The following is a 22,567-nucleotide window of genomic DNA, read 5'->3' as shown; positions in this document are numbered from 1 at the left end:
GCCCCGACTTACCCTGCTTTGCTGTGTGAACCACCCACGCTCAGCCTCCTGCGAGTAATCGGTTTCTGGCCTAGTGAAGGAGTGCTTCTGGCCAGTCGCTCATGGGCTAGATCCCCAGCAAACACTCCCCACCCCAGATGCAACCCCAGGAATTGCCGTCTTGCAGGGTTCAATGCTGTACACGGCACCCTGCAAGATCATTTACCTTTGTCCCTCAGTTTATCAAATAAATTGATATGCACTAGCTTTGTCACTCTAAGTGAGGTCTCTGCATGCACTCAATCCACATGCAATGTTTTAGATAAAACAAACAATTAAATTTATCGATGATGATGAGGTTTTAAGTGAATCCATGTCAGATTAATATAAATTGAAAGATTAATAATGTGCCAAGGACTTAGTCACAATCAACTAAAAGATAACTCGCCTCCTAAACTAAGATTAATATGTCAGTCTGATGTCAGTTTACCACACAGGCTGGTTGCAATGCCTCTAACAATGAGCCTTCCCTCCCCCCCACACCGTGGATAGATTCTCAGTCTTTGGTGTTGCTTCAAAGACGGATTCTAGGGGAGAGCCACAGACAGAGGCCTCAGCTTTTAACAAGTTTCCCCAACACGCCCTGGGGTGAGGTGATTGGCCCTGTCCGGCAATGGGCAGGATTTCTTCCACTTGAGCCAAAGTGCTCACAGGTGCTTAGGCCAGTCCATTGTCCCTGTATGCACCCCTCTGCTGGGCCTGGAAACACAGCTTTGTGTTCATCTGCATCTATTCAAGCCAGGTGAGATACATATTTGGGGATATGACACAGCAGAGTTTCATATCTGTACATGTGTATGACAGTGCGGGAAACATGCCACCGTAACAATAATGTTCATGAGCATTCCAAAAACACCTTCAGTACGTGGCACACTGTGCGTCAGACAATACACAGTTAGACTGTAAGGGTGAACATGAAGGATACACAAATTACACCTTAAGGGTGTACATGGGGTACAGCGTGCCACACCTCCCCTCTTACAGAACTGCAGGAGGGTTAGCTACTGCCTAATCCGGAGGCAGAACATTGGGGTTCTCTTGATATTTAGCCATCAAAGCGATGAGGCTGCCTGCCTCAGTTTCCCCTATTGTCATTCTTAGCACGATCGCAGGCTTTTCCAGCCTGGCCTGGGCATCAATGGAGGCTCAATTGGCCTCTTGAGTAAATTAACTCCCTTTCCTTGGGCAGCTTGGAACCACGATGAGGTGATGCTCACTGACTCTGGACATGGATGAGTCCATATAAAGACATGGTTTGTCACCTGATCCTGGAGGAGGGCAAAGCCCCAGAGGGGAGAAGGAACATTATAAAAAGAGGAGGCAGGCTCACTCTTCCACCTCCACACACCACCAAGCTACTGAAGTGCTGACCAAACGGGAGAGCCTGGCTGAAGAGAAGCCAGCCAGCCTGGGGTGCGGTTTGTAAGGTTGCTGAAAGTGTTAAGCCTAGTTTAAAATGTGATTTGTTTTTGTTTCTCTCGCCCAAATCTGACTTTTTCTGCTTTGACTTATCATCACTTAAAATCCTTCCTTAGCTAGTAAATGTGTTTGTTTGCTCTACCTAAAACAGTGTGTTTGGTTTGAAGTGTGTTGGAAACTCTAGTTGGAATAACAAGGCTGGTGCACATCAATGTCTTTGTTAAAATGATGAGCTTATATGAGCTTACAACGTTCAGTGGGCATCACTGAACATTGTAAGACAGACGTTCCTAGGGTTGTATCTGGGACTGGGGGTAATCGCTGGGGTCATTCTGTTGCATAATGCAAGGAGTGGCTGGCTAGACTTACTCACTCATTTGGGAGCAATGCACATGCTGGAGGTTGTGCATGAACAGCCCAGGAGTGGGGGTTCTCACAGCAGAGCAGGGTAAGAGGGGCTCCAGGGGTTGGGGTGACGCAACAATACACCAGCCCAGATTGCACCAGGGGAACGTCACAAGGGGTCTATGTCCATTTCTCTTTCTTGGCTGGGGGGCGTCTCCTTAAAAGCGTTCTGGCTCTTTTAAGTTTCTTTGCCAAAAGCCTCCTTAATCTCTTAGATCCCTCCCCCTTTTTTCCCAGCCCCTCTTTACATTTTTAGGTTTCATGTTCAGTCACATCTATCCTTCGCCCTTCACCACTTTCTCCAGTTTTACAATCATTGCCAGTGTTGCTATGATCTTTTGCTGTAAGGCCTCCCTCTCTTCTGGAGAATGCAGGTTTTGAAACGCTTCAGTAACTAGCTGCAAAAACTCCTCCTCTCTTGAATGCCTGAGAGACATGCGAGCACTGAGCAGCTCCACACAAAGAGCAGTGGTTGCAGTCAGAGCAGCAGATGGCATGCGTTGTTCAGATTTGTCCCGCTTATCCCCACCCTTGGAAACTGCAGCTGTTATGGGCTTGTTTGCTTGGCCCTTTTTACAGCTGGTTCCTTATGTGCAGTGAAGGCTCTAGAGGTGCTGGGGTGCTCAGAATTGGGGGGTTTGGTCCCTTTCTGCTGCTTACCCCCAACCCTGGAAACTGCAGTGGCGTTGTTGGCCTTGGCCCTTTTTACAGTTGACTCCTTAGGTGTAGTGTGGGCTTGGGAGGTGCTAAAGCTCTTAAAGAGGGAGGGTGCGTTTGTCCAAAGCCATGAAAGACCAGCTCTGACTGTTCCACAAACTGGTTGGAATAAAGGTGTGAACGGGAGACAGACTGAATCAAACCAAACCAAACGATCTGATCCCACAGTAGTAGGGCAGTTTGGGTGGTCAGCAGGTGTAGTGGTCTGGGCCTCCCCCCTCCATCCTGTCTATTAGCTCAGGGTGTCCTGACTCTCTGGCTGAGGTCTTGGCTGGATTGGTCTCGTTGCTGGGAACCTCGAGGTCTGTCCAGGGATCGTAGCTGTGGGGTACGTGGGCAGCCCTGGCCCTCCCTCTGCAACAGGTCCCGGCATGGGGCCCTGAAAGAGAAGCAATGTTTGCCAGATAGTGTTTGGCCGACCCTCTTGCTTGCCTTCCCCCTGCGCCCCTTCCTGCATCTCAGTTTGGGGTGTGGGTGTGGTGGACTTAAAGTCTTTGCTTCCAATCTCATGGTCTGGGGTCAATGCCGGCACCTTTCCAGAACTCTTGCCCACAGTTCTCCCTCGGCAGACTGAAAGGAGGGAACTTCACCATCGTGGATGTCATGCCCAGCGTCTCCCGGGAGTCCCGTCGAGAAACCATGGTGCCCCCATCATTGCCCTCTTGTGGGGGATAGCAGTGCTTCACCGACACTGCCCCCTTGTGGGGATCGCAGTGTTGTGCCCCTGTGGGGGGTTTGTGTCTCTACACATCTGGGATGTCCCTGACTCTGCTCCAGGGTAGGTTGAGTGTCGTGTGGCCTGGTGCATGTTTGTGAGCACAGAGCACTACCAAGACAGCGCTGCTCCGGTCCTTCTGAGGCCGTGTGCATCTCTTCCTTTTGGGCCCCGCTGCAGACCTGACTCACCCAGAGTGGCCTGGACCTTCAATAGCACTGGCCTGCTGTACCCATGCTGTATGCGGAGGAGTGGGGGGTGCGCCCCCTGCCAGTTCAGCTGTCCCCAGAGCCCCTTGGGCCATGTCTGTACCCAGCTCCTGGAGCTTGCCCCTGCGTCGGCCATTTGGGACATGCTCCACCCTGGCCGAGCAGCTCTGGGTGCGTGTCACTTCCTGTAACGGGAGGAGGCGGGTGATGGGCTGAGTCCAGCCGGTGCCTGCCCCCGATTGGTCAATATGGCCACAAAGGGAGTTACTGTTTATTGAAGCCCAGGAGCTTTTGGGGGGCAGCGGAGAGATGAAACCCCCATGAGCTGGGTGTGTGTTGGGGGGCGAGGGCTGCTCCCCTGCCTCCTGAGCTGGGATTCCCTTGAATTCCCCTTCCCCGAACTGCATTATTGGCTTATGGCCCAAAGGCAAATATTTGCACAGCGGGGGCGTGGGGGGGGCTCAGGCCATGGCCCTGCTGGGACAGTCCAGCCCCGGCCAGAACGTTCCTGCGAGCAGGCTCAGCAGCAGTCCCGGAGCTGGCCGCGCAGGGGGACGATGCAGGCCAGAGCGGTGCTGTTGTTTGCCCTGGCCTGTGCCCTCAGTGCAGGTAGGAGTGCCTCCCGGGGCAGCCATGGCCAGCTGCAAGCCTGCCCCCCAGTGGGGCCAGGACTGGGGCAGGGGGGCCCCTCTGCAGGGCCTGTCCCCACAGCAGGCCAGCATGGGACCCAGCTCTCGCCTCCCCCTCCCACAGCCCAGTGCTGGCAGCCACCCAGCCAAGGGCCCTGGGGTAGGCAGCCGCAAGGGGCAGGGCCCAGGGGAGACCTGGGAAAAGGCCCCATCAGGCAGGGCGGGACCAGATTCTGCCTGCCTGCCACCCCTCTGCTCACTTGTGGGCCCCTCCGCCTGCCCACTGGCCCCTCTGTGTGCTGATCCGTCTGCCTTCCTGCCGGCCCCTCTGCTCACCGGTCGCTCTGCGAGTCCCTCTACCCGCCCACTGGCCCTGCTGCCTGCCCTGCCCTGCCCCACTGCTTTGCTGGCGCCTCTTGGTTTCATGCGCAGGTGGGAATGAGGCCCCGGTGGGGCCCAGCTGCATGGCTGCCAGGTGTGTGTCTTGCTGTGTCCCTAGGGCAGCTGCGCTCCCATCTCAATGACTTCCAGAGGCTCAAAGCCACCCAGCTGCTCTCTCTGGGCCAGCCAGGCCCCAGCCCAGCGCAGGAGGTGCGGGTGGAGGTTGAGGAGTGTGCCAGGCTCTGCAGGGTGCTGCTGGACTGCAGGTGAGCGGGGCTGGGGTGCACACGAATGCACACAAGTGTGCATGGCTACACGCATGTGAGCTCCCACGTGTGCTGAGCGAGCAGCAGCATTGCAGCTCAGGAGAGCCGCAGTAGGGAGCCAGATGGGGTGGGGTAGAGCAGGCTGCCCTGAGTTTGACCCTGGCTGTTGCGTTTGTCCCCCCACCCCCAGGTGCAGGTGACAATCAGCATCACCTGCTCTCCCAGATCCATTCAGGGAGGGGAGTCTGGCACCCACTGCAGGAGCTCTCACCCCACATCTGCCCATCCCTAACCCCTCAATCAGTCCTGCCCCCCAACTGCCCTCTGGCTCATCCTCCTCTCCCAGGTCTGGGGGGCTGCAGCGGGGTTCCTCTGCAGATTTACCATCCCCGTGCTCATGGGAAGGGAGAAGAGCTGGGGTCGGAGCAGGGACAGTGCCAGAGGTGAGGAGCGGAGCTGGGGCGGGAGTGGAGCTGGAGCCACAGGTGAAGCGCAGAGCCGGGGCGGGACAGAAGCCGGGGCAGGAGCGGAGCTGGGGCGGGAGAGTCACACTCTGCCTCTATACTCTGAACTCCTCCTGGCTTCACTGGGCTGTAGTGGTTGGCGAGCGAGGGCCTGTTCGTGTGCACACTCAGGCCAGTGCTCTCTGGTGGCTGCAGTTGGAGTTTTGCTGCTGTGTGTCATAGCCCCTGTAGTGCTGATGGGTAACAGGGAGGATGTGTAGCTCTCTGGCCGGGCCTGTGTTTGGGAGCAGGAGGATTGGAGCCCCCGGGTGCCTCCAGCACAGCTTGGTGTCAGAACCATCCCTAGTTTCAGGCAGGGCCGGGTCTGGGTCAGGCCACTTCTTGTACGAAAGGGCTCCCCAGAACTGTGTAGGGGGCTGCCCCCATCCCTGCTTCACCCGCCTTCCCCGCCTGGTGCCGTACAGAGTGGGACACTGCAGGCTGGATGTGACACACGCTGGAGCTCAAGTGCTTGCACGCTATGCCCATGTCCGTGGCTGCCATCGGGGCTGCGCTGGTGGGACCTGGCTCTGCCTGCTCCTGCTAACCCCAGGGCACGCCTGATGTCTGCACAGGCTGAGCAGAGCCGGGCCGGGGTGGCTCCTGCAGTGGCAAAGGAAGGCCGTGGAGAGGGCACGTGAGCCAGGGCTGGTGACCCAGCCTTTGGGATGAGGTGGGGTCTGCAGGAGGGTTGGGGAATCGTGGTCCAGTCCGAGCCGGGCTGAAACTCTTGGTTTCTTCTCCAGGGCCTTTCACTACAACCACCAGAGCCACAGCTGCCAGCTGCTGCCCTGGACCCAGCACTCGGCACGCACCCACTTGCAGAGGAACGTCCACTATGATCTCTACCAGAAAAAAGGCAGGCGGGCGCCGGGGGTGAGGGGTGAGAGGTGGGGGCTGGTGTGAACACAAGAACCTCTGGACACGCAGGTGCTTCCCACTGGAGCCAATGCCCCGGGCTGGGCTTGCCCTGGCTGCTGAGACTCAATGCCCGTCTGATGCTCATAGCATGCTGTGTGCCAGGCTGCTGAGCAAACCCAGCTGAGGGCAGTGGATTTGCAGTGAGGGCAGGGAGGCGCCCAGAGAGTCCAGTGGCAAGGGGCAGAGTGAGGGCAGAGGCATCTCCAGAGTGGGCACTTGGTGTTGTGCCCGGCCCAGCCTGGAAGAGGGGTGCATGGCAGCCTGTCCTGCATAGTGATGGGCCCTCCCCGTCCCAGCCTCTCCAAGGGCAGAGAGCCCCCATGCTGGCCAACTCTGTGCTCTTCGGGAGCCAGGTCTCCGGCCGTTCTTGAGCCACCAGTGCTCTGATGTCCGGCTCCACACTCAGAGCGGCCGGTCCCGGGCTCCCAGCTCACCAGAGGCTCAGACAGCACCTGCCCCAGTGCGCTTGCCACAAGCTCACGTCTGCCTGCTCCCCACTGTGGCTGGAGCTGCTAGGGGGCTGCAGGAGCCACTCATGCTGAGGGCCAGATGCCTGTGGCTCACGGGGCACCGTGCTCATCCACAGATTACATGCGGGACTGCATTACGGGGGACGGGCAGAGCTACCGGGGCACACGCTCCACCACCGAGAAGGGCAAGAGTTGCCAGCTGTGGAGGCTGAAGATTCCCCACGATCACAGGTCCGTGCAGGGGCCAGGTGGGGCTCTCCAAGGGTGGAGGGGGCTGTGCTGCGTAGGGGCCCACTGGCGCCAGGGTTTTGCACATGGCTTGCCCCACAGTCCCACCCCTGCATGTGCCTCTCCTCTGGGCCAGTCATGCAGGAAAGCCCAGAGCAGAAGGTGCCTCTGTTATCAGTGCTGCGGCACACAGAGGGCACCAGGGCTCCTCAAACGTGCTGGGGACCCCCCAAAAAGAGTGGAGTGTTCCGAGATGCCAAGTCCGGAAGGGACCATTGTGATCCCTAGTCTGACCCCCGTAGGACACAGGGCAGACTCCCCAAAGCATTTCCTAGAGCAGGGCTGTTAGAGACCATCCAATCTCGAATTAGAAATGGTCCCTGATGGAGAATCCTCCAGGACGTTGGGTAAATGGTTCAAATGGCTAATTACTCTCCCTGTTGAAAAGTGTGCCTGCTTTCCAGGCCGAATGTGTCGAGCTTCTACTCCAGGCAATGGACATGTTGGCCCTTTCCCTGCCAGACCGACGAGCCCTCTCTTATCCGTGTTTGTCCCCCCGGAGGTGCCGACTGTTACATTAAAGAGCCTCTCTTGCTGACCCTTGAATCACAGTCATGGCAGGTGCAGCATAAGCTCTTTGGATGCAACTCTTTGGGGGTCGGTTCCCAGCTGGGTTACGGCGGCTGCTCGGAGGTCCTGGCGCTGTGCCAGGGCAGCTGGGGAGGCAGTGGGGAGTCTCCGCAGGCTCTGGGCATGTGGGTTTACTGTCTCTGTGGTGGCACTACAAACTACAGGCCACACAAGTTCTGTCAGTGTACAGCCGCCAAAGATTGTGTGTTGCTCAGGCACGTACATGCTCTGGGGCTTGTGTCAGTGCTGCATGTGCTCACCAGGAGGTGTCTGTGCAAAGGGCAGCACAGCGCAGGTAGCCTCCCAGTGTGATGTGCACCACCGTCCAGCGCAATGCCTTCTGGGAAATGTTCACAATTTGTTGTGCGATAGAGATCCCCAGGAATCTCTGGGATCTAGGGGTCAAATTCCCAACAGGCAACTTGCGTCATCCCAGAATGCCATCCATAGCCCAGCATTTCCCTACTTTTAAAAAAACCCCCACAAACCTGTGTGGTGTTTTTTGGTCTCTGCCATGTCTGAGCCCGCAGAGCTCTGCACTATTCATGAATGTGGCAAATCCAGGCTGCACCATCCTCCAGGATTGGCAGGGCCACAGGAAGCCCTGCAACAATGGGAGACGTGACGATTTCTCCAAGGACAGTTTGTGAAGGAACACAGTGAAAAACAATTCAGGTTGTTGGAGGCGTTCGCAGAGTGGCTGCCGATGGCTGAGCGCTGCTTCTGGGCCTGAGAAATGAGCCCTGACTGGTGGGATTGCATCGTGATGCAGACTGAGATGACAGGTGGCGGCTGCAGAAGTTTTGGCTGCCCAAGGCCACATTCCTGGATCTGTGCGCTGAGCTCCCTCCAGCCCCCATGTGCAGAGACATCAGAATGAGAGCTGCACCGACAGTGGAGTCGGGAGTGGCATACGCTGGAAGCTCGCAGTGCTGGATTGCTACCGGTCAATGGGAAATCATTTTGAATCTGAAAATGCACAGTGGGGCCATTGTCCTGCAAGTGTGCAGGGCTATTAATTGCCTCCCGCTCCGCAGGTCTGTCGGTGGCATGCAGGATGTAATGAATGGATTTGCAGCAGAGGGTTCCCGATCTGCCGTGAGGTGACAGAAAGGGCTGCTTTTCTATGGTTATGTACGTGTTGGAAGTTCACCAGGGACACCCCTCACGGATATTAGTGAGGGCTAGTCAAGGAAGGTGCCTGTCGCGTGCATCTTTAAGAACACAAGATTGTTCCAAAAGCTGCAAGCAGGGATACTTTTTTCTGACTAGGAGATTACCATCGTTGTCACTATTAAAATGCCAATAGTGATTCTGAGGGATGCAGCCTACCTCTCTGGCTCCTACAACCGTACACCAGCCACCTCCACAGCACCAAGGAAAGATTCAATGAGCAGCTCAGCAGGGGCCGAACAACAGCTGAATGTGCTCTTGGTAGGCTGAAAGGTTGCTGGCGGTGTTCACGCACTAGATTGGATCTCAGTGAGAAAAATATCCCTGTGGTTATACCTGCCTCGTATCTGCGAGGCGAGGGAAAAGCTGATGCCCAGGTCAAGGCAGAGGTGGAATGGCTGTCTGCTGACTTGAACAGCCAGAGACAAGGTCCATGATAAAAGTCCAGCATGGAGCTAAGTGCTTGAGGGAGGCTTTGAAGGAGCACTTTAATGGTCAGCCATCAGGGCTGACCTTAAAGAAAATGGCGCCCTGGGTACCTATGGCTTCTGTGGGTGCCCCACACAACCCCATTGCCGTTGGCCCCCCCCCCAGGCACCCTGGGTTCCTCACCCCCCCATTGCCCCTGGCCCCTGTGGGCTTCCTGGGCTTTCCACCCCCCCCCCCCCATAACCTCCAGGCCCTGCTGCCTTCCACCAGTGCTTAATTTGTAATGAAAGGTGGCAGGGCTCAGCTCTGGTACAAATTAAGCACTGGCTGGACAGCTGGAGAACGGTGGCTACTGGCCAGGCGCCCAGCTGTGAAGGCAGTGCCACCGCCAGCAGCACAGAAGTGAGGGCGGCAATGCTATACCATGCCAGTCCCCACCCCCTTCTACCTCCCCTGGGCTCTGTCAATTTGGGTGTGTCCCAGCACTCGGCTCCCCTCCCAGGGTTGCTCATGAAGTCTCAACAATTCAGAGAGTTAGTTGGGGCTTCCCAGCTCCTTTCTCAGTGTCCAGTGCCCCCTTGTCAGGCAGAAGGGGAGGAGAAATAGGGGAGGTTTCAAACTGGCTTCCTCTCTGCAGACAGCCTTTCCTTCCATCTCCCCCTGCCTCTTCTTCTTCTTGTGTGTGATGGCGAAGGAGAGTCCATGACCACCAAGCACCAGATATCAGAGTTCATTCAAGAATTAAAGTATTTCGCCTTTCCAAACATTCCTCAAGACTTGCAATGTTGCTTCATAGGGCCCCATTCTCCTGTAGCTCTCACCAGTTGTTTCAGCAAAAATGGTGCTACGTTAAGGCCCCGGAGCTTTTCATAGAAATACCCTCTTTTGAGAGCTCACTCTGCACTCCCCAAGGAGGGGATCAACTATTTCCTACCCGGCACATCCCACATAATCTATCTTTATGTTTGCTTATTGGAAACAAATGACTGTTTAAACCACTATGGCCTGTTATAATTCTAACTAGAGCCACTTCACTCTTTCTCTCAGGGCCTGGGAGTGCATCACCATGTTTGATTTGGGCATATTTCACAGAATCTGGTCCCCTTTGTTTCTTGCCCAGATTCCCTGCCATTCCTCTTAGCCCATTTTTAATTCGATTTTTAAACTCCAATTTACTTAGAGGATCTCAGATCAGCTTGTTTGTATGTGACAGACCACCACCCCTACCGGCACTGGGATCAATGCTCTGACCTGGGTCTATTCTGCTGTGAATAAAATAATATTTCATTAAGTGTATTATTTCTGCCATCAAAAAAGCCATTTCTGATTGCCAAGACTCTTGATAAAGCATCCAACAGGAGGGCCCTGGCAGCATGGCACATGTCTATGACCAGCATTATTCCTGCCATCAGCACAGCTACACAATTTGGTAGCTGTACACCTTTCTTGATCCCGAGCAAAGGAACACAGAGTGTTCCACCTCTTCCTCCTCTTCCATCACTGGCGCTGTGGGCATACATGTGGTGTTAGCATGCCACTTTTCACAAACATTGATTTGCTGTATCTTGCACATACAACACTCCTTTTCCTTGTTTTATTTCATTATACAATTCCATATCTACCCCAGGAGGTACAGTTTTCCAGTTATAATAATTTTCCCAAAGCTATAGATTAGAACCTCTTTTAGGTCTTTCTTTTCACTAAGATCCTTTTGTGCACACGTGACGGAGTCCCCCAGGAACCATGCTCTGGAACCACTCCAGATGCAGCCATTCAGGACTCTAGTGCTCAGCGTCTGCCACCCCAGGTCTCCACACGCCAGTGCAACTGGCTCCTGATTATGGGTTCAGCACCCCTGCTCTGCCTGACCTCCCACTGTGGGACTCCCTGGATGGGATTCTGGCGAGTTCTTCCCTGTCCCCATGCGCCTGCCTTGCAGTCAGAAGCGATTTGCAGCCAGCGTGGAAGTCAGACGGGTTTATAAATTCTCAGGATCGCAGGGTGGAAAGACTCTGTTAGAAGCTTAATTAGACATTTCAGCAGCGACCAACTGTGGATTCTTGGAGCCCCGCTCCCCTCGACCGCGCATGGGCAACTGCCCTTCCTCCCAGCTGGCCCCAGTAGTGCGCCGTGGCACCGTGCCGCTCAGGGAGGCAGTTTTACTGCTCTGGTGGGATAGTGCACTTACGGCAGCTGGATGAGGATGTGAGTGTAGACACATGCCCAACTAGATCTGTGCCAGGCTACTTATGTCGATGTATGGTTATTGCTTAGACCCAGCCTGGCCAGGGCCCCAGTCACTGAGCCCATCCCAGACCCTGGCGCTCTGTGTCTCACCAGGTTTTCTCCCTCTTTGCGGAACGGCCTGGAGGAGAACTACTGCCGGAACCCCGACAAAGATGAGCGGGGGCCCTGGTGCTACACCACGGACCCAGCTGTCCGGCACCAGAGCTGCGGCATCAAGAAGTGTGAGAATGGTGAGTTAACACACCCCGCCCCCCCACATGAGCTGACCCCTTCCCCCACTCCAAAGGCTAGACTCCATCACTCACCCTGCGTGCATCAGCCCTCCAGACACACCCACCTGTGTGCCCAGCCTACCTGTGCCCTATCACCCCTCCATACTGCCGTGCACAGATGTGCAGGATCTGGGGTTCTGCCCATTCACCTCTGCGTGGCCTGTGCTGGGGGAGAGGGGCTCTCCTGGGGCCATGGGACACAGCGTGTCTAGATTCAGTACCAGTGCTGCCCTCCCGTGCCGCTGCCAGAGGCCCTGGGAGCTGCCAGCCTGTGTATGCCCTGCCTCGCTCTGTGTCTGAGGCGTGACTCTCTCTTGCAGCCGTGTGCCTGTTGTGCAATGGGGAAGATTACCGGGGCCTGGTGGACCACACGGAATCCGGGCGGGAGTGCCAGCGCTGGGACCTACAGCATCCTCACCACCACCCGTACCATCCCCACAAGTACCTAGCCCTCCCTGCTCGGGGCAGGGACTGCTCGTCCCCCAGGGAACAGTCTCATTGTGGGATGGAGCAGCCTGGCCTTCGGGGGTCTCAGGAGGCAGTGGGGCTGGGTGGTGGCATGGCAGAGCAGAGAGATCCCTGGGGTTGTTGGTTCTTGCCCATGGATCCTGAGGGGCAGGGGCAGCTCCGTGCCATGCAGGCCCTGCGGTGAACGTGGCCCAGCTGGGGGGAAAGGGTATTGCACTCTGGGACGGGAGCTTTGGTCCCTCCAGGGGTACGAGCAGGGACCTGCCCTGCTGCTGGCGCCGAGCCCCCCGGCTGGCAGTGCTGCCTGCAGAGGGCAGTCTTGGCACTGCCCAGCCGCACCACAATGCTCAGGGTGCGCTGAGATTCTGGGACACCAGGGATCCCCCAGACAGGGCCACTCATGTCAGGGGGTCAGAGTGGGGGGAGGGCATGTCCCAGAGGCTGTTGGACCAGGGTAGGATCAGTACGTGGCTTTGTCAATATCGCGGTGTTCCTCGCCTCTCTCCCCGTCCCCCCCAGATATCCCGAGAAGGACCTGGATGACAATTACTGCCGCAACCCCGACAGCTCCCCGCGCCCCTGGTGCTACACCATGGACCCTGCCAAGCCACGGGAGTTCTGCCACATCCGCAAGTGCAGTAAGTGCCGTGCTATGGATGCCAGTCTGGGAGGGCTGGCTTGTGCCACCCACATTGCCATGTCCATGTCGTTAATCTCACTGCGAGCCGTGCCGTTGCGCCTGGTCCAGCTCTGGCTCCCGCTGGCACGAGGTGTAGCCACCTTGGCAGTGCCATTCCTGTGCCCGGCTCCCTGGCAGCACCCCTGGTCCCATGCCTGAGCAGAGCTGAGCCCTTTAGCTGTGACAGACCCTTCCCTGCCAATGCCCCCCTGCGGCACCTGCCCAGCTCTGCTCTCTGCCCTGGCCAGGTCTGCCATGCTGGATCCGTCCCCCAGCGCAAGCAGTGGGAGCATCCCAACCCCTCGTACAGTGCCCACCAGCCAGCAATGGGCACACACTGCATGCCCATAGGGTGATCTGAGAGAGCCCATGAAATCCAGCCCTGAGCGCATGGCAGGCCCCCCAGCGAAGGGATCCGCAGAGCGACTGTGTGCCCCCCCTGACTGGTCCCCTGTTCCACGGGCTGGCTCCAGGGTGCGGGCGCCTCAATGCTACAACACACACCATTCCACCCTGGGGCCCCGAGCCAGCCCCCAGTGACCCATGACATCTCCTTCTGTCCACACCCATGGAAGCAGAGAAAAGCCCACGCCTCGCAGACACCACCACCAGCTGCTTCAAGAAGAAAGGCGAAGGCTACCGGGGCCAGGTGAATGTCACCACATCGGGGATCCCCTGCCAGCGCTGGGATGCCCAGACCCCCCACCAGCACCACTTCCGGCCTGAGACATACGAGTGCAAGTAGGCGATGGGCCTCTCATGTGCAGGGGGACAGGGATCTGCGGGTGGGGCCGTCTTTGTGTGCAGGTGGAACAGCTCACTACGCATCTGTGCAGGGATTGCTCGGTGGTCCCGGGGGCTAGTGGAGTGAGGAGTCACTGGGGGGCCCCCAAGAGGGAGGAGCTAGCTGGGCAGAAGGGCTGCCTGGGGCCCCTGGGGAGGGGCTAGCTTGGGGGAGGGGTCACCGGGGGTCCCTGTGGGGGGCTAGCTGGGGAGAGCTGCGTGTGCTGCGTGCCCCTCCGTGGCTGTGTAGCTGGCCCCTCGCACGGTTGCAGCATTACCCAGCCAGTGCTGGGGCAGGAGGGCTGGCTCTGCAGCTAGGACCTGGGCTCCCCGACAGAAAGGGCTGGGTGCGAGGTGTGAGGCGAGGCAGGGCTCGCTGGCCCCTGGCTGCCGACTCTGAGCCTGGGCCCCAATGGGGTGGAGTCAACCTTGCCGAGGCCTGCCTGTGTCTGCCCAGCACCTGATGTCGTAGCTTGGGGGAGTTGCCCCCAGCGTGTCACTACGCAGTGACCTGGCCATCCAGATCCTTGGAAAGCCCAGCCTCACTACCTACAGGGCCGCCTGTGTGGTGGGCACAGCCCCCTTTGTCTGCTGTGCTCTTGGCTGGGCTTTCCCAGGCTGAGCCGCTGTGTCGCCCAGGGACCTGCGGGAGAATTACTGCCGGAACCCCGACGGCTCGGAGGCCCCCTGGTGCTTCACCAGCCTGCCCAGGATGCGCGTTGCCTTCTGCTTCCAGATCAAACGCTGCACCGATGAGGTGGAGGTGGAGGGTGAGTACTGCCCCTGGCACGGAGTAGATGCTGGGCTGCCCTTCGACCCTGCAATACCAAACCAGTGCACACAGCCCCATGCCCAGGAACAACCCTACAATAACAAATCTACAACCCTGCAATACCAAACCAGTGCACACAGCCCCATGCCCAGGAACAACCCTACAATAACAAATCTACAACCCTGCAATACCAAACCAGTGCACACAGCCCCATGCCCAGGAACAACCCTACAATAACAAATCTACAACCCTGCAATAACAAACCAGTGTACACAGCCCAGTGCCCAGGAGCAACCCTACAATAACCAAGCATGGTGTGTGTGTTTCTTCTGGAGGCTGTGCTGGGATCCCTGGGGTATAACCTGGAACTGGGGTACCGCTGTGCCCTTCACTCTCCAGCATGGGCTGTTCCTCACAATGTCTTGCTAGTGACAAGCAGCAAACCTCTCCAGGCGCTGTGGTCACTCAGCCCAACAGCATGTGGAGCTCCACACCTGGTTAGATCGCATGAATGCTCCCAGAGCCACTCCTGAATCTCACAGAGAATGGCACCAGCAATTCCCCCTGATCCCTGCCTTGCACCTCAGGACTGCACTGTCCTGCCCTGGTCAGAAGCCTGACCCGTGTAAGTTCATTACCCAGTCTGCCCCTCCCTCAATGTGGAAAGGACACACACTAGCCTTTGTAAGCTGACCTGAGATTTCCCAAGCACTTCAACCAAAACACACTGTTTTAGGTAAAATATAAAACAGGTTTATTAACTACAAAAAGATGAATTTTAAGTGATTGTAAGTGGTAGGCAAAAACGGTAAGAGAGAGTTACCAAAGAAAATAAAAGATAAGCGCACAATCTAAATCTTAAACCTAGGCAGTATTTAGATCAAGTCAGAGGCTTGCAAAAGGGGGGGCAACCAGGGGCATGGCCCCCCCAATTGGCAGGGGCACAGAGCTCCTCCACCCCGGGGCGGGAGCTGACAGACCTCTTAGCTGCAGCACTGGGCAGCCAGATCCCCTAGTCCAGGAGCCAGCATTCTCCGGAGCTCAGCCCCTGCCCCTTTCTCTGCTTCTACCAATCAGCAGATGAGGGAATATGGAGTGACAATGCTCCTAGCCAATAGTAGTGGGGCAATGGTCAGCACCACTGGGGGTGGGGCAGGCAAGGAAGGGGTCAGTTGAGGGGGGGAGCACAAGGTTCCTGGTGAGCCATGGGAGAAGAGTGAGCTCCTCCAGCTCTTGGGCTGTGCTGGCAGCCTAGACTGTCCCCTTCCAAAAGGGGTCACATTTTTATTCCTGTGTATGCCCCTGGATCAAACACTTTTCCCACGCCCTGGATGTTACAGTTCTTAATACACAGGTGTTGAAGGCGTCTCAGTTGACATCTCTGTCTTCCAGCGTTCTTGTTGCTTCCAGCGTAGCTGGGGGAGGAGAAAGATCAAAGCATAATGCAACTGTCCCCTATTTTGTATCTTTAGTCTCTGTGCCTGGAAGACACTAGCCCAGACATGTCCTGCTGGACTGCGCTGAGTCCTAGGGTTGAGCTGTCCCATTGTGTGCTGCTTGTGCAACTGTAGTTGAATTGTAAATTCCTTGTTGATTAAGGGTCGCCTAACACTCTCATGGGAGTGGATCACCACCTAGTAGTGCAGCCTCTCAAACCCACAACATCTTTCAGGAATAGCCATACAGCAAAATTGTGTAACTCCAGACACACTAATGATGCACGTTTGGACCGAACAATAGGTTTCAGCAGCTCATGACGATACAAGATTAGGGTTGGAAGGGATCTCAGGAGGTCATCTAGTCCCACACGATCCCTTGTTACCAAGATACCATCCAGTCCCACAAGATCCCTTACACAGCATGCTTTGTGAGAAACATACCAACCGTGAATAAGGGTGCCACTTGGAGGTACAGCAGCACAGTGGGCTCTGGGGTATGGGAGCAGAGGGTGGGGAGTACTAGGCAGGGCCAGGCTGGTCCCTGCGGGATGTCGTGGCAGGAGCAGGTGGGAAGCCGCGCACACCTGGTAATGGCTGTCCTTTCCCCTCCCTCACCCCAGACTGTTACCATGGAAACGGCGAGCTGTACCGGGGTAATGTCAGCAAGACCCGGAAGGGCGTCACCTGCCAGAAGTGGTCAGCAGGATCACCCCACACACCCCAGTGAGAGCCAGCTGCCACTGGGAGAGGCCCCGGAGCGGTGGGGGGGTGTCCCTGCACTGGGGCCCAGGCCCCCGGCACATGACCCTGCCATGGAGACTGGGTCAGGGCGAGCAGCAAGGCCAGGGCAGTGGGAATTATACCAGCCTCGGGGAGAAGGGTTGTGGGGAGTGCTGGAGGGAGAGCTGAGGGGTGTGGAGAGGTTGAAGATCGGGGGGATTGAGGGGGCAGCAGGGGGCAGGGCTGAGGGCAGGGGGCGGCTGACCGGGGGGGGAGGGGGAAGAGGGGTTGTGGGGCAGGAGGTGAGGGACACGGATCTGATTTCCCCATCTCCTGCCAGGATCTCGCCCGCCACGTTCCCGGCTGCGCACCTAGAGGAGAATTATTGCCGCAACCCTGACAAAGACAGACACGGGCCCTGGTGCTACACCATGGACCCCAGCACCCAGTTTGATTACTGCGCCATCAAGCCCTGCGGTGGGTGCCCGGCACATAGCAGAGACAGCTCAGCCCCATGGCTGCTGCCCCATGCTGTGCTCTCTGAGGGCCAGAGTCACACTGCTGTGCCGAGAAAAGGCACTGGGCTCTTGGCCGGCCTCCCTTCTGCTGGATTGGGCCGTGCCCTGCTCCTGTTGGCTCAGTGCCCACTGGGTGAGGGGCAAGCCTGCCGCCAGGGCCAACTCCACAGGCCCACGGGCTGGCTTCCCCCTACAGGGGCCTTCTCCATGGCAGTGCCAGCCCCGGCTACCTGGTGCCAGCACACGGACCTGAACCGCCAAGGGCAGGCCTGTGCTCTAGCCAGGCAGGGGGGAGAGGCAGACTGGTGCCCCGCAGCTGGCTCCCCTAAACTGTCCCATGGATCCCAGATATCCAGATGAGTCCATGCCAGGCTGGTCTTGCTGCAGCTTGTGGGTCTGGAGCTACGGACAGACCAAGGAGGGGGGTGCTCGGGGGTGGGGAGGGTGTACTGGAGGAGGGGGTGAAGGGGTGTGATTAGGGGCTCAGGCAGCCAAGCAATGGGCTGGCTCAGGGCCAGTGTGGTGCTGCTGGGTGCCCCGGGCATGGCAGCTTCGCGGCAGCCCCTGCCCTGGAAACCTGCTAGAATTTTCAAAAGGTTAAAATCAGCAGTAAGGGAGCTGGGTCTCTGCAAGGGTGGGGAGGGGAGCTGGGTTGGGGACTGCCCCCCCCCCAGTGAATCCCTAGGGGGTTTGTGTGTCAGGCCCCTGGGCCCTGCCCCTCCCCCATGCTGTCCCGGGCCCTCTCCCGTGCTGCCCCGGGCCCTGCCCCTCTCCCATGCTGTCCCGGGCTCTCTCCCGCGCTGCCCCGGGCCCTGCCCCTCTCCCGCGCTGCCCCGGGCCCTGCCCCTCTCCCGCGCTCTTTCACCAGGGGAGCCTGGCCATTCCCTGGCCTGGGCCCGGGGCCCTACATGCCACAGATGTTGTGCTCATCTACTCTGACCCACATCTCAGGGGCTCTCTGTTGATTCCCCAGCAGGTGACAAGACACCGTCCATCCTGGAGAGTGCAGGTAAAGCCCGCGGGCCGTGGCCAAGTTCTGGTGCTGGAGCCAGGCCAGGGCAGCTCAACCCGGGGGTGGGGGCTCAGGAGCAGAGGCCACAGCACCCCTTGGTGACCCCATCTCGCTCCTGGGATGGGTGTGAGCCAGCTAGCCAGGCTGTCTGCACCCTGGGCGGCTGGCTGCTGTGCCCCTCTGCTGCTGGGGAGCTCTGAGCCAGCCGCAGCACCCTGGGCTTCCCTGTCCCTTGCTGTGCTGCAGAGAACGTCGCCTTCGAGGAGTGCGGCAAGCGGGACGAGCGCATGCAGCTGAAGGGCCGTATCGTGGGGGGGCAGCCCGGGAACTCGCCCTGGACTGTCAGCATCCGCAACCGGTGAGCAGCGTCCACGGGAGGGGGCCAGCCATGCGTGGGCTGGGGCAGGGGATCTGGAGAGCCGGACTGCTGCAGCAGCCATGTGGCATTCCAGCCCCGGCACAGGGCTGTTCCCCTGGCTCTGACTCTGAGCAGAGACTCAGCCGGGAGCTAGTGGGGGGACGGGGGGTTTCCAGGGGTCCCCTTGGGGGAGCCTTAGCTGTGGAGAGCTGCGTGTGCTGGCCGGGGGCTAGCTGAACTCCATTCAGGGGGGCAAGGGTTTAATGTGCATCTCCCACAGCCGCTAGGGCGGAGATACACAGAGCCTGGCCCGCTTGCTGGATGGCACTGCCCTTCATAGTGCCAGCCCACTGGGTGCGGCCCCCACGGCTCACCAGGCACGGGTGCAAGCCGCTGACGCTGGCACAATGCTGGCACCACCTGGCAGCTGGTAGCTGCAATAGTGGGCCCAGGTCACACTTCCTGCACGGCGCGGAGCTGAGCGGGACCACGCAGACCTGTGCCCAACACCCGCAGCAGAGACCGCCCTGTGCACCTCGCTGTCCCGTGTGTGTCCTGGGCCGAGCGCACCCAGCGGCATGGAGATTTGGGATCGGCTAGTCTGACCCCCGGCGCAGCACAGGCCAGAGACCTGCCCGCGAGCAGATGTTAAAACTTGGCCCCGTGGGAGAATCCCAGGCCCCTTGGTGCAGTGTCCAGTGGCTCGTTACTCGCACTGTTACAAATGTGCGCCTGAATCCCAGGCTGACGCTGTCCAGCCATCAATGGTGTGAGTCTCCAGCCGGTCCACAGCACCCAGCGTGAAATATCTGCTCCCTGTGTAGACACGCGAGCCATGCGCGAGTCACCGCTTCACCTCCCCTTTATTACTGCACCCAGCGCCCCTCATGCTAGATTGCCAGGCCCCGTGAGCTTGTGGGGGATGCGGCAGGCAGGGGGTCCCTGCCTCAGCACGCCGTGTGCTTTCTGCCCACAGGGAAGGTGTGCATTTCTGTGGAGGATCCCTGGTGAAGGAGCAATGGGTCATCAGCACGCGCCACTGTTTCTCCTCCTGGTAATGTCAGTTCTGCATGGGGCTGTGCTGGGGAGGCTGCCCGGGGCCAGGGGTCCTGGGAGCGCTGCACCCTGAAGGTGGTGCCCATGCGCCGGCCATGCTGGCTGGGCTCGTTGCACTGCGAGTGGGGCTGGAGCAGGGGCAGCCTATGGACCATTCTGGGCCTGCAGACCCTGGCTGGTGCACCTGGGGTCGTTACAATGCAGCTCCTCCTCCCCGGAGCTGTGGTCAGTGCGTGCCGGGCCGGGGAGCAGCGCAGGGAGGGCAGATGGGCCCTGCTAACCGTCACCACTGCAGCAGCTGTCAGGCGGGGCGGCGGTGCCCACAGGACCCAGGCAGCGGGAAGAGGAAGACCTGCCACCACCTGTGCAGCACACCTGGGCAGCACCGTGCTCAGGCACTGCCAGCCCAGCCTTCCACCCATGTGCCAGCCCCAGAGCGTGAGCCCGTTGGGGGGGGCTGACGTAGTGACGGGCCTGGCAGGCACGGGCGGTCTGGGAGCACGTTTCTGGGCAGGGCAGCCCCAGGCCTGCGGCGAGGGGCCAGTCGCTCGCTCTCAAACTCCAGTGCCCGAGCGGCCGGGTGCCAGACACAGCCCGGCACAGCCAGCCCCACCTTGCCTGCTGTGCCACCCTTCCCGTGCCAGGGCTGCCTGTGGCCACAGGCTGGCTCGTTTCCCTGCCCAGTTCTGTGCCGCTGCCCTGCCAAGCCCAGGCTCTGAGCTGTGGGGCTGGAGGCTGGGGGGTGCAGTCCCGGGTTATGCTGCGCAGGCGGAGGCCTGCCAGTGGAGGTGCTGCATGTGCCAAATGGACAGCATGGGCTGGGCTGAGCCCGCGGGCAGGGCAGCGATGCCAAGACCAGACCCGTGGGGCTGGTGTGGCGGGGCAGCGGGAGCTGCTGCTGGGTGGGGGCCGACGGGGGCAGGGCTGTGGGGCTAGGCAGGTGGAGGCAGGGCGGGGGAGGGGCAGGGCTGTGGGGCCAGGCAGGGCGGAGGCTGGGGGAGGGGGAAGGGGGTGGGGCCAGGGGGGTGGGGCACTGTGACGTGCTGCCATGTGGCTTGTGCCTCCACCGCAGTGACGCTGACCTGTCTGGCTACGAGGTGCAACTCGGGACCCTGTTCAAGGACCCCAGCCCCAGCGACCCCAACAAACAGGCCATCCCCCTCCTGAGACTCGTCTGCGGGCCCTCCGCCTCCGACCTGGTCCTGCTGAAACTGGCCAGGTGAGTGGGGGTGGGTCCTGGCTCGGGGGGGCAGGCACCTGGTGCCCCTCGCTGAACCCCGCAGCTGGGCAGTGGTGCCCCTTCCCTGGGCCTAAGCAGGCAGGGCTGTGCACCCCACAGCTCTGCAGCAATGTTAACTCAGCGTGGTCCTGGGCCAGCCCCTCAGGCCTGAGGCCAGCAGCCTGGCTCAGAGCCGCTTCTGCCCCGCGCCGTGTGCACCGCGGAGGAGCAGCTCAGCGCCCGTGGCTCGCCTCCGGCAGCACAGGCTGCGCTTCCGGTCCCTGGTTCTGGCTCTGCTCCCATGGCCTGGTGCATTGCACTGGGTCCAGCCCGTGCCACTGGGGCGCAAGAGGCAGGCAGCCCCGGCCAGGCAGGGGGACAGGAAAGCTGGTGCAGCACGGGGGATGCTGGGGCTGGACAGCGCTGAAGAGGGCAGTTCGCACCTTGGCAAGCCATTGGCGCAGCTTCCGGTGCACTCGGGGCACGTTCAGAGGCTGCTCCAGACCCGTCAATGCTGAAGGACCTGTTCCCTCGCTGGCCACGGCGAGGGCAGAGCCCCGCCGTGCTGTGCCGTGCCGGGAGGTGGGGGGCCCTGGGCTAGCACGCAGGGTGGCACGGCTCTCTCTTGGCAGGCCGGCGACGCTGAACAAGCGGGTGGCTCTGATCTGCCTCCCGCCCGAGCGGTACGTCGTGCCCGAGAACACGGAGTGCGAGATCGCCGGCTGGGGTGAAACCAAAGGTACCGACCCAGGGTGGGGGGAGGGGGCAGCCAGGCAGTGAGGACTGGACAACACCGTGGGGCACCGACACCCCCAGAGCCTTCTGTCTGCAATGACACCCCACCTTTCCCTGCCCTGCCTCTGCGCTATAGGAGCCCCGGCCTGGGGGGGAGCACAAGCAAGATTCCTGCCCCTCTGCCCCACATCTCCACCCCCACCACCTTCACTTCTGCCCCCACCTAGCCCAGCCAAGGGACCCCTCTGGCCCGGCAACGCCCCCTCCAGCCGGCCCCTGTCCAGACTGGGGACAAGTGATGGGGAACGAGAGGGGCCGCAGATGGCCTCCAGCCCCTCACCCTGCTCTGCCCCCTCAGGCACCGGCAACAAGACGCTGCTCAACGTGGCCAAGCTGCCCGTGATGAGCACCAAGGAGTGCAACGTGGCACTGTGGGGCCGGTTGAGGGAGAGCGAGCTGTGCACCGCGCCCCTGCGAGCCGGGGTTGGGGCCTGCGAGGTGAGTGGGGGACAGGCTGGGGGGGGGGGGAGGAGCACCTGCAAGGTGAGCCTGGGGGAGAGGGGGTCTGTGAGAGATTGGGCAGGACGCGGCCCCAGGGCAGGGCCAGAGGGGAGAAGCCTTGCCATGGGGGCAGTGGAGCTGGAGGCCCTGTGCAGTGGCATGGCATGTGCTCTCTGTCCCTGCAGGGTGACTTTGGGGGGCCCCTGGCCTGCCTGACCCACGACTGTTGGGTGCTGGAGGGCGTCATCATGCCGACACGCGTGTGTGCCCGCAAGGACCAGCCGGCCGTTTTCATCCGCGTCTCGCTCTACGTCGACTGGATCAACAAAGTGATGAAGATGATCTGAGCTGGGAGGGTCGCCTGGGGCCGGCCCTGTCCACAGGGGAGCCCAGCCCCGGGCACAGGGGGGCAGAGACAGCCCCCCCACAAGCTCCGTGGGGTCTGGGCTGGACGCTCACCCCGCCCAGCTGTGCCAAGCCCCAGGCTACCTCCCACAGCCCCTGGTCAGGACTCTGAGTCCAGATCATCCATCCTGTGCAGAGACTGGCCAGACTGGCCCCCTGCAGCATGGGGCAGCGTGTTAGTGCATTGGCTGATTGCAATAAACATGGGCTGGGGGGGCAGTGGCTGTCTGTCCAGTGGCTGGGGGGTCT

The 22,567-nt window shown here is 59.6% G+C and overlaps 1 protein-coding gene across 3 annotated transcripts; it reads left to right on the top strand.

The window, feature by feature from the left end:
* The first annotated feature begins 4,023 nt into the window (after window positions 1-4,023).
* MST1 (macrophage stimulating 1) lies at window positions 4,024-22,529 on the top strand. Of its 3 annotated transcripts, none has more exons than XM_067561227.1 (18): window positions 4,024-4,113; window positions 4,633-4,780; window positions 6,030-6,142; window positions 6,791-6,905; window positions 11,475-11,611; window positions 11,974-12,094; window positions 12,641-12,759; window positions 13,379-13,541; window positions 14,223-14,353; window positions 16,415-16,517; window positions 16,855-16,991; window positions 18,006-18,041; window positions 18,291-18,402; window positions 19,379-19,456; window positions 20,531-20,677; window positions 21,310-21,416; window positions 21,771-21,910; window positions 22,099-22,529. In XM_067561227.1, the coding sequence occupies exons 1-18, from the start codon at window positions 4,062-4,064 to the stop codon at window positions 22,258-22,260; spliced, it is 2,121 nt and encodes a 706-aa protein (XP_067417328.1). In that variant the 5' UTR covers window positions 4,024-4,061; the 3' UTR covers window positions 22,261-22,529. The 3 variants fall into 3 exon arrangements, with proteins under 3 accessions (XP_067417328.1, XP_067417329.1, XP_067417327.1); XM_067561228.1 differs by having other exon boundaries at window positions 13,376-13,541; window positions 18,009-18,041; XM_067561226.1 differs by having other exon boundaries at window positions 13,376-13,541.
* Window positions 22,530-22,567: the final 38 nt, after the last annotated feature.

Source organism: Emydura macquarii, unplaced genomic scaffold (assembly GCF_026122565.2).
Source record: "Emydura macquarii macquarii isolate MOO-44397 ecotype Brisbane River unplaced genomic scaffold, CSIRO-AGI_Emac_v2 contig_2369, whole genome shotgun sequence".
NCBI lineage: Eukaryota > Metazoa > Chordata > Testudines > Chelidae > Emydura > Emydura macquarii.
The sequence above is the reverse complement of the archived record's forward strand: the minus strand, read 5'-3'. Positions and strand labels throughout refer to the sequence as shown.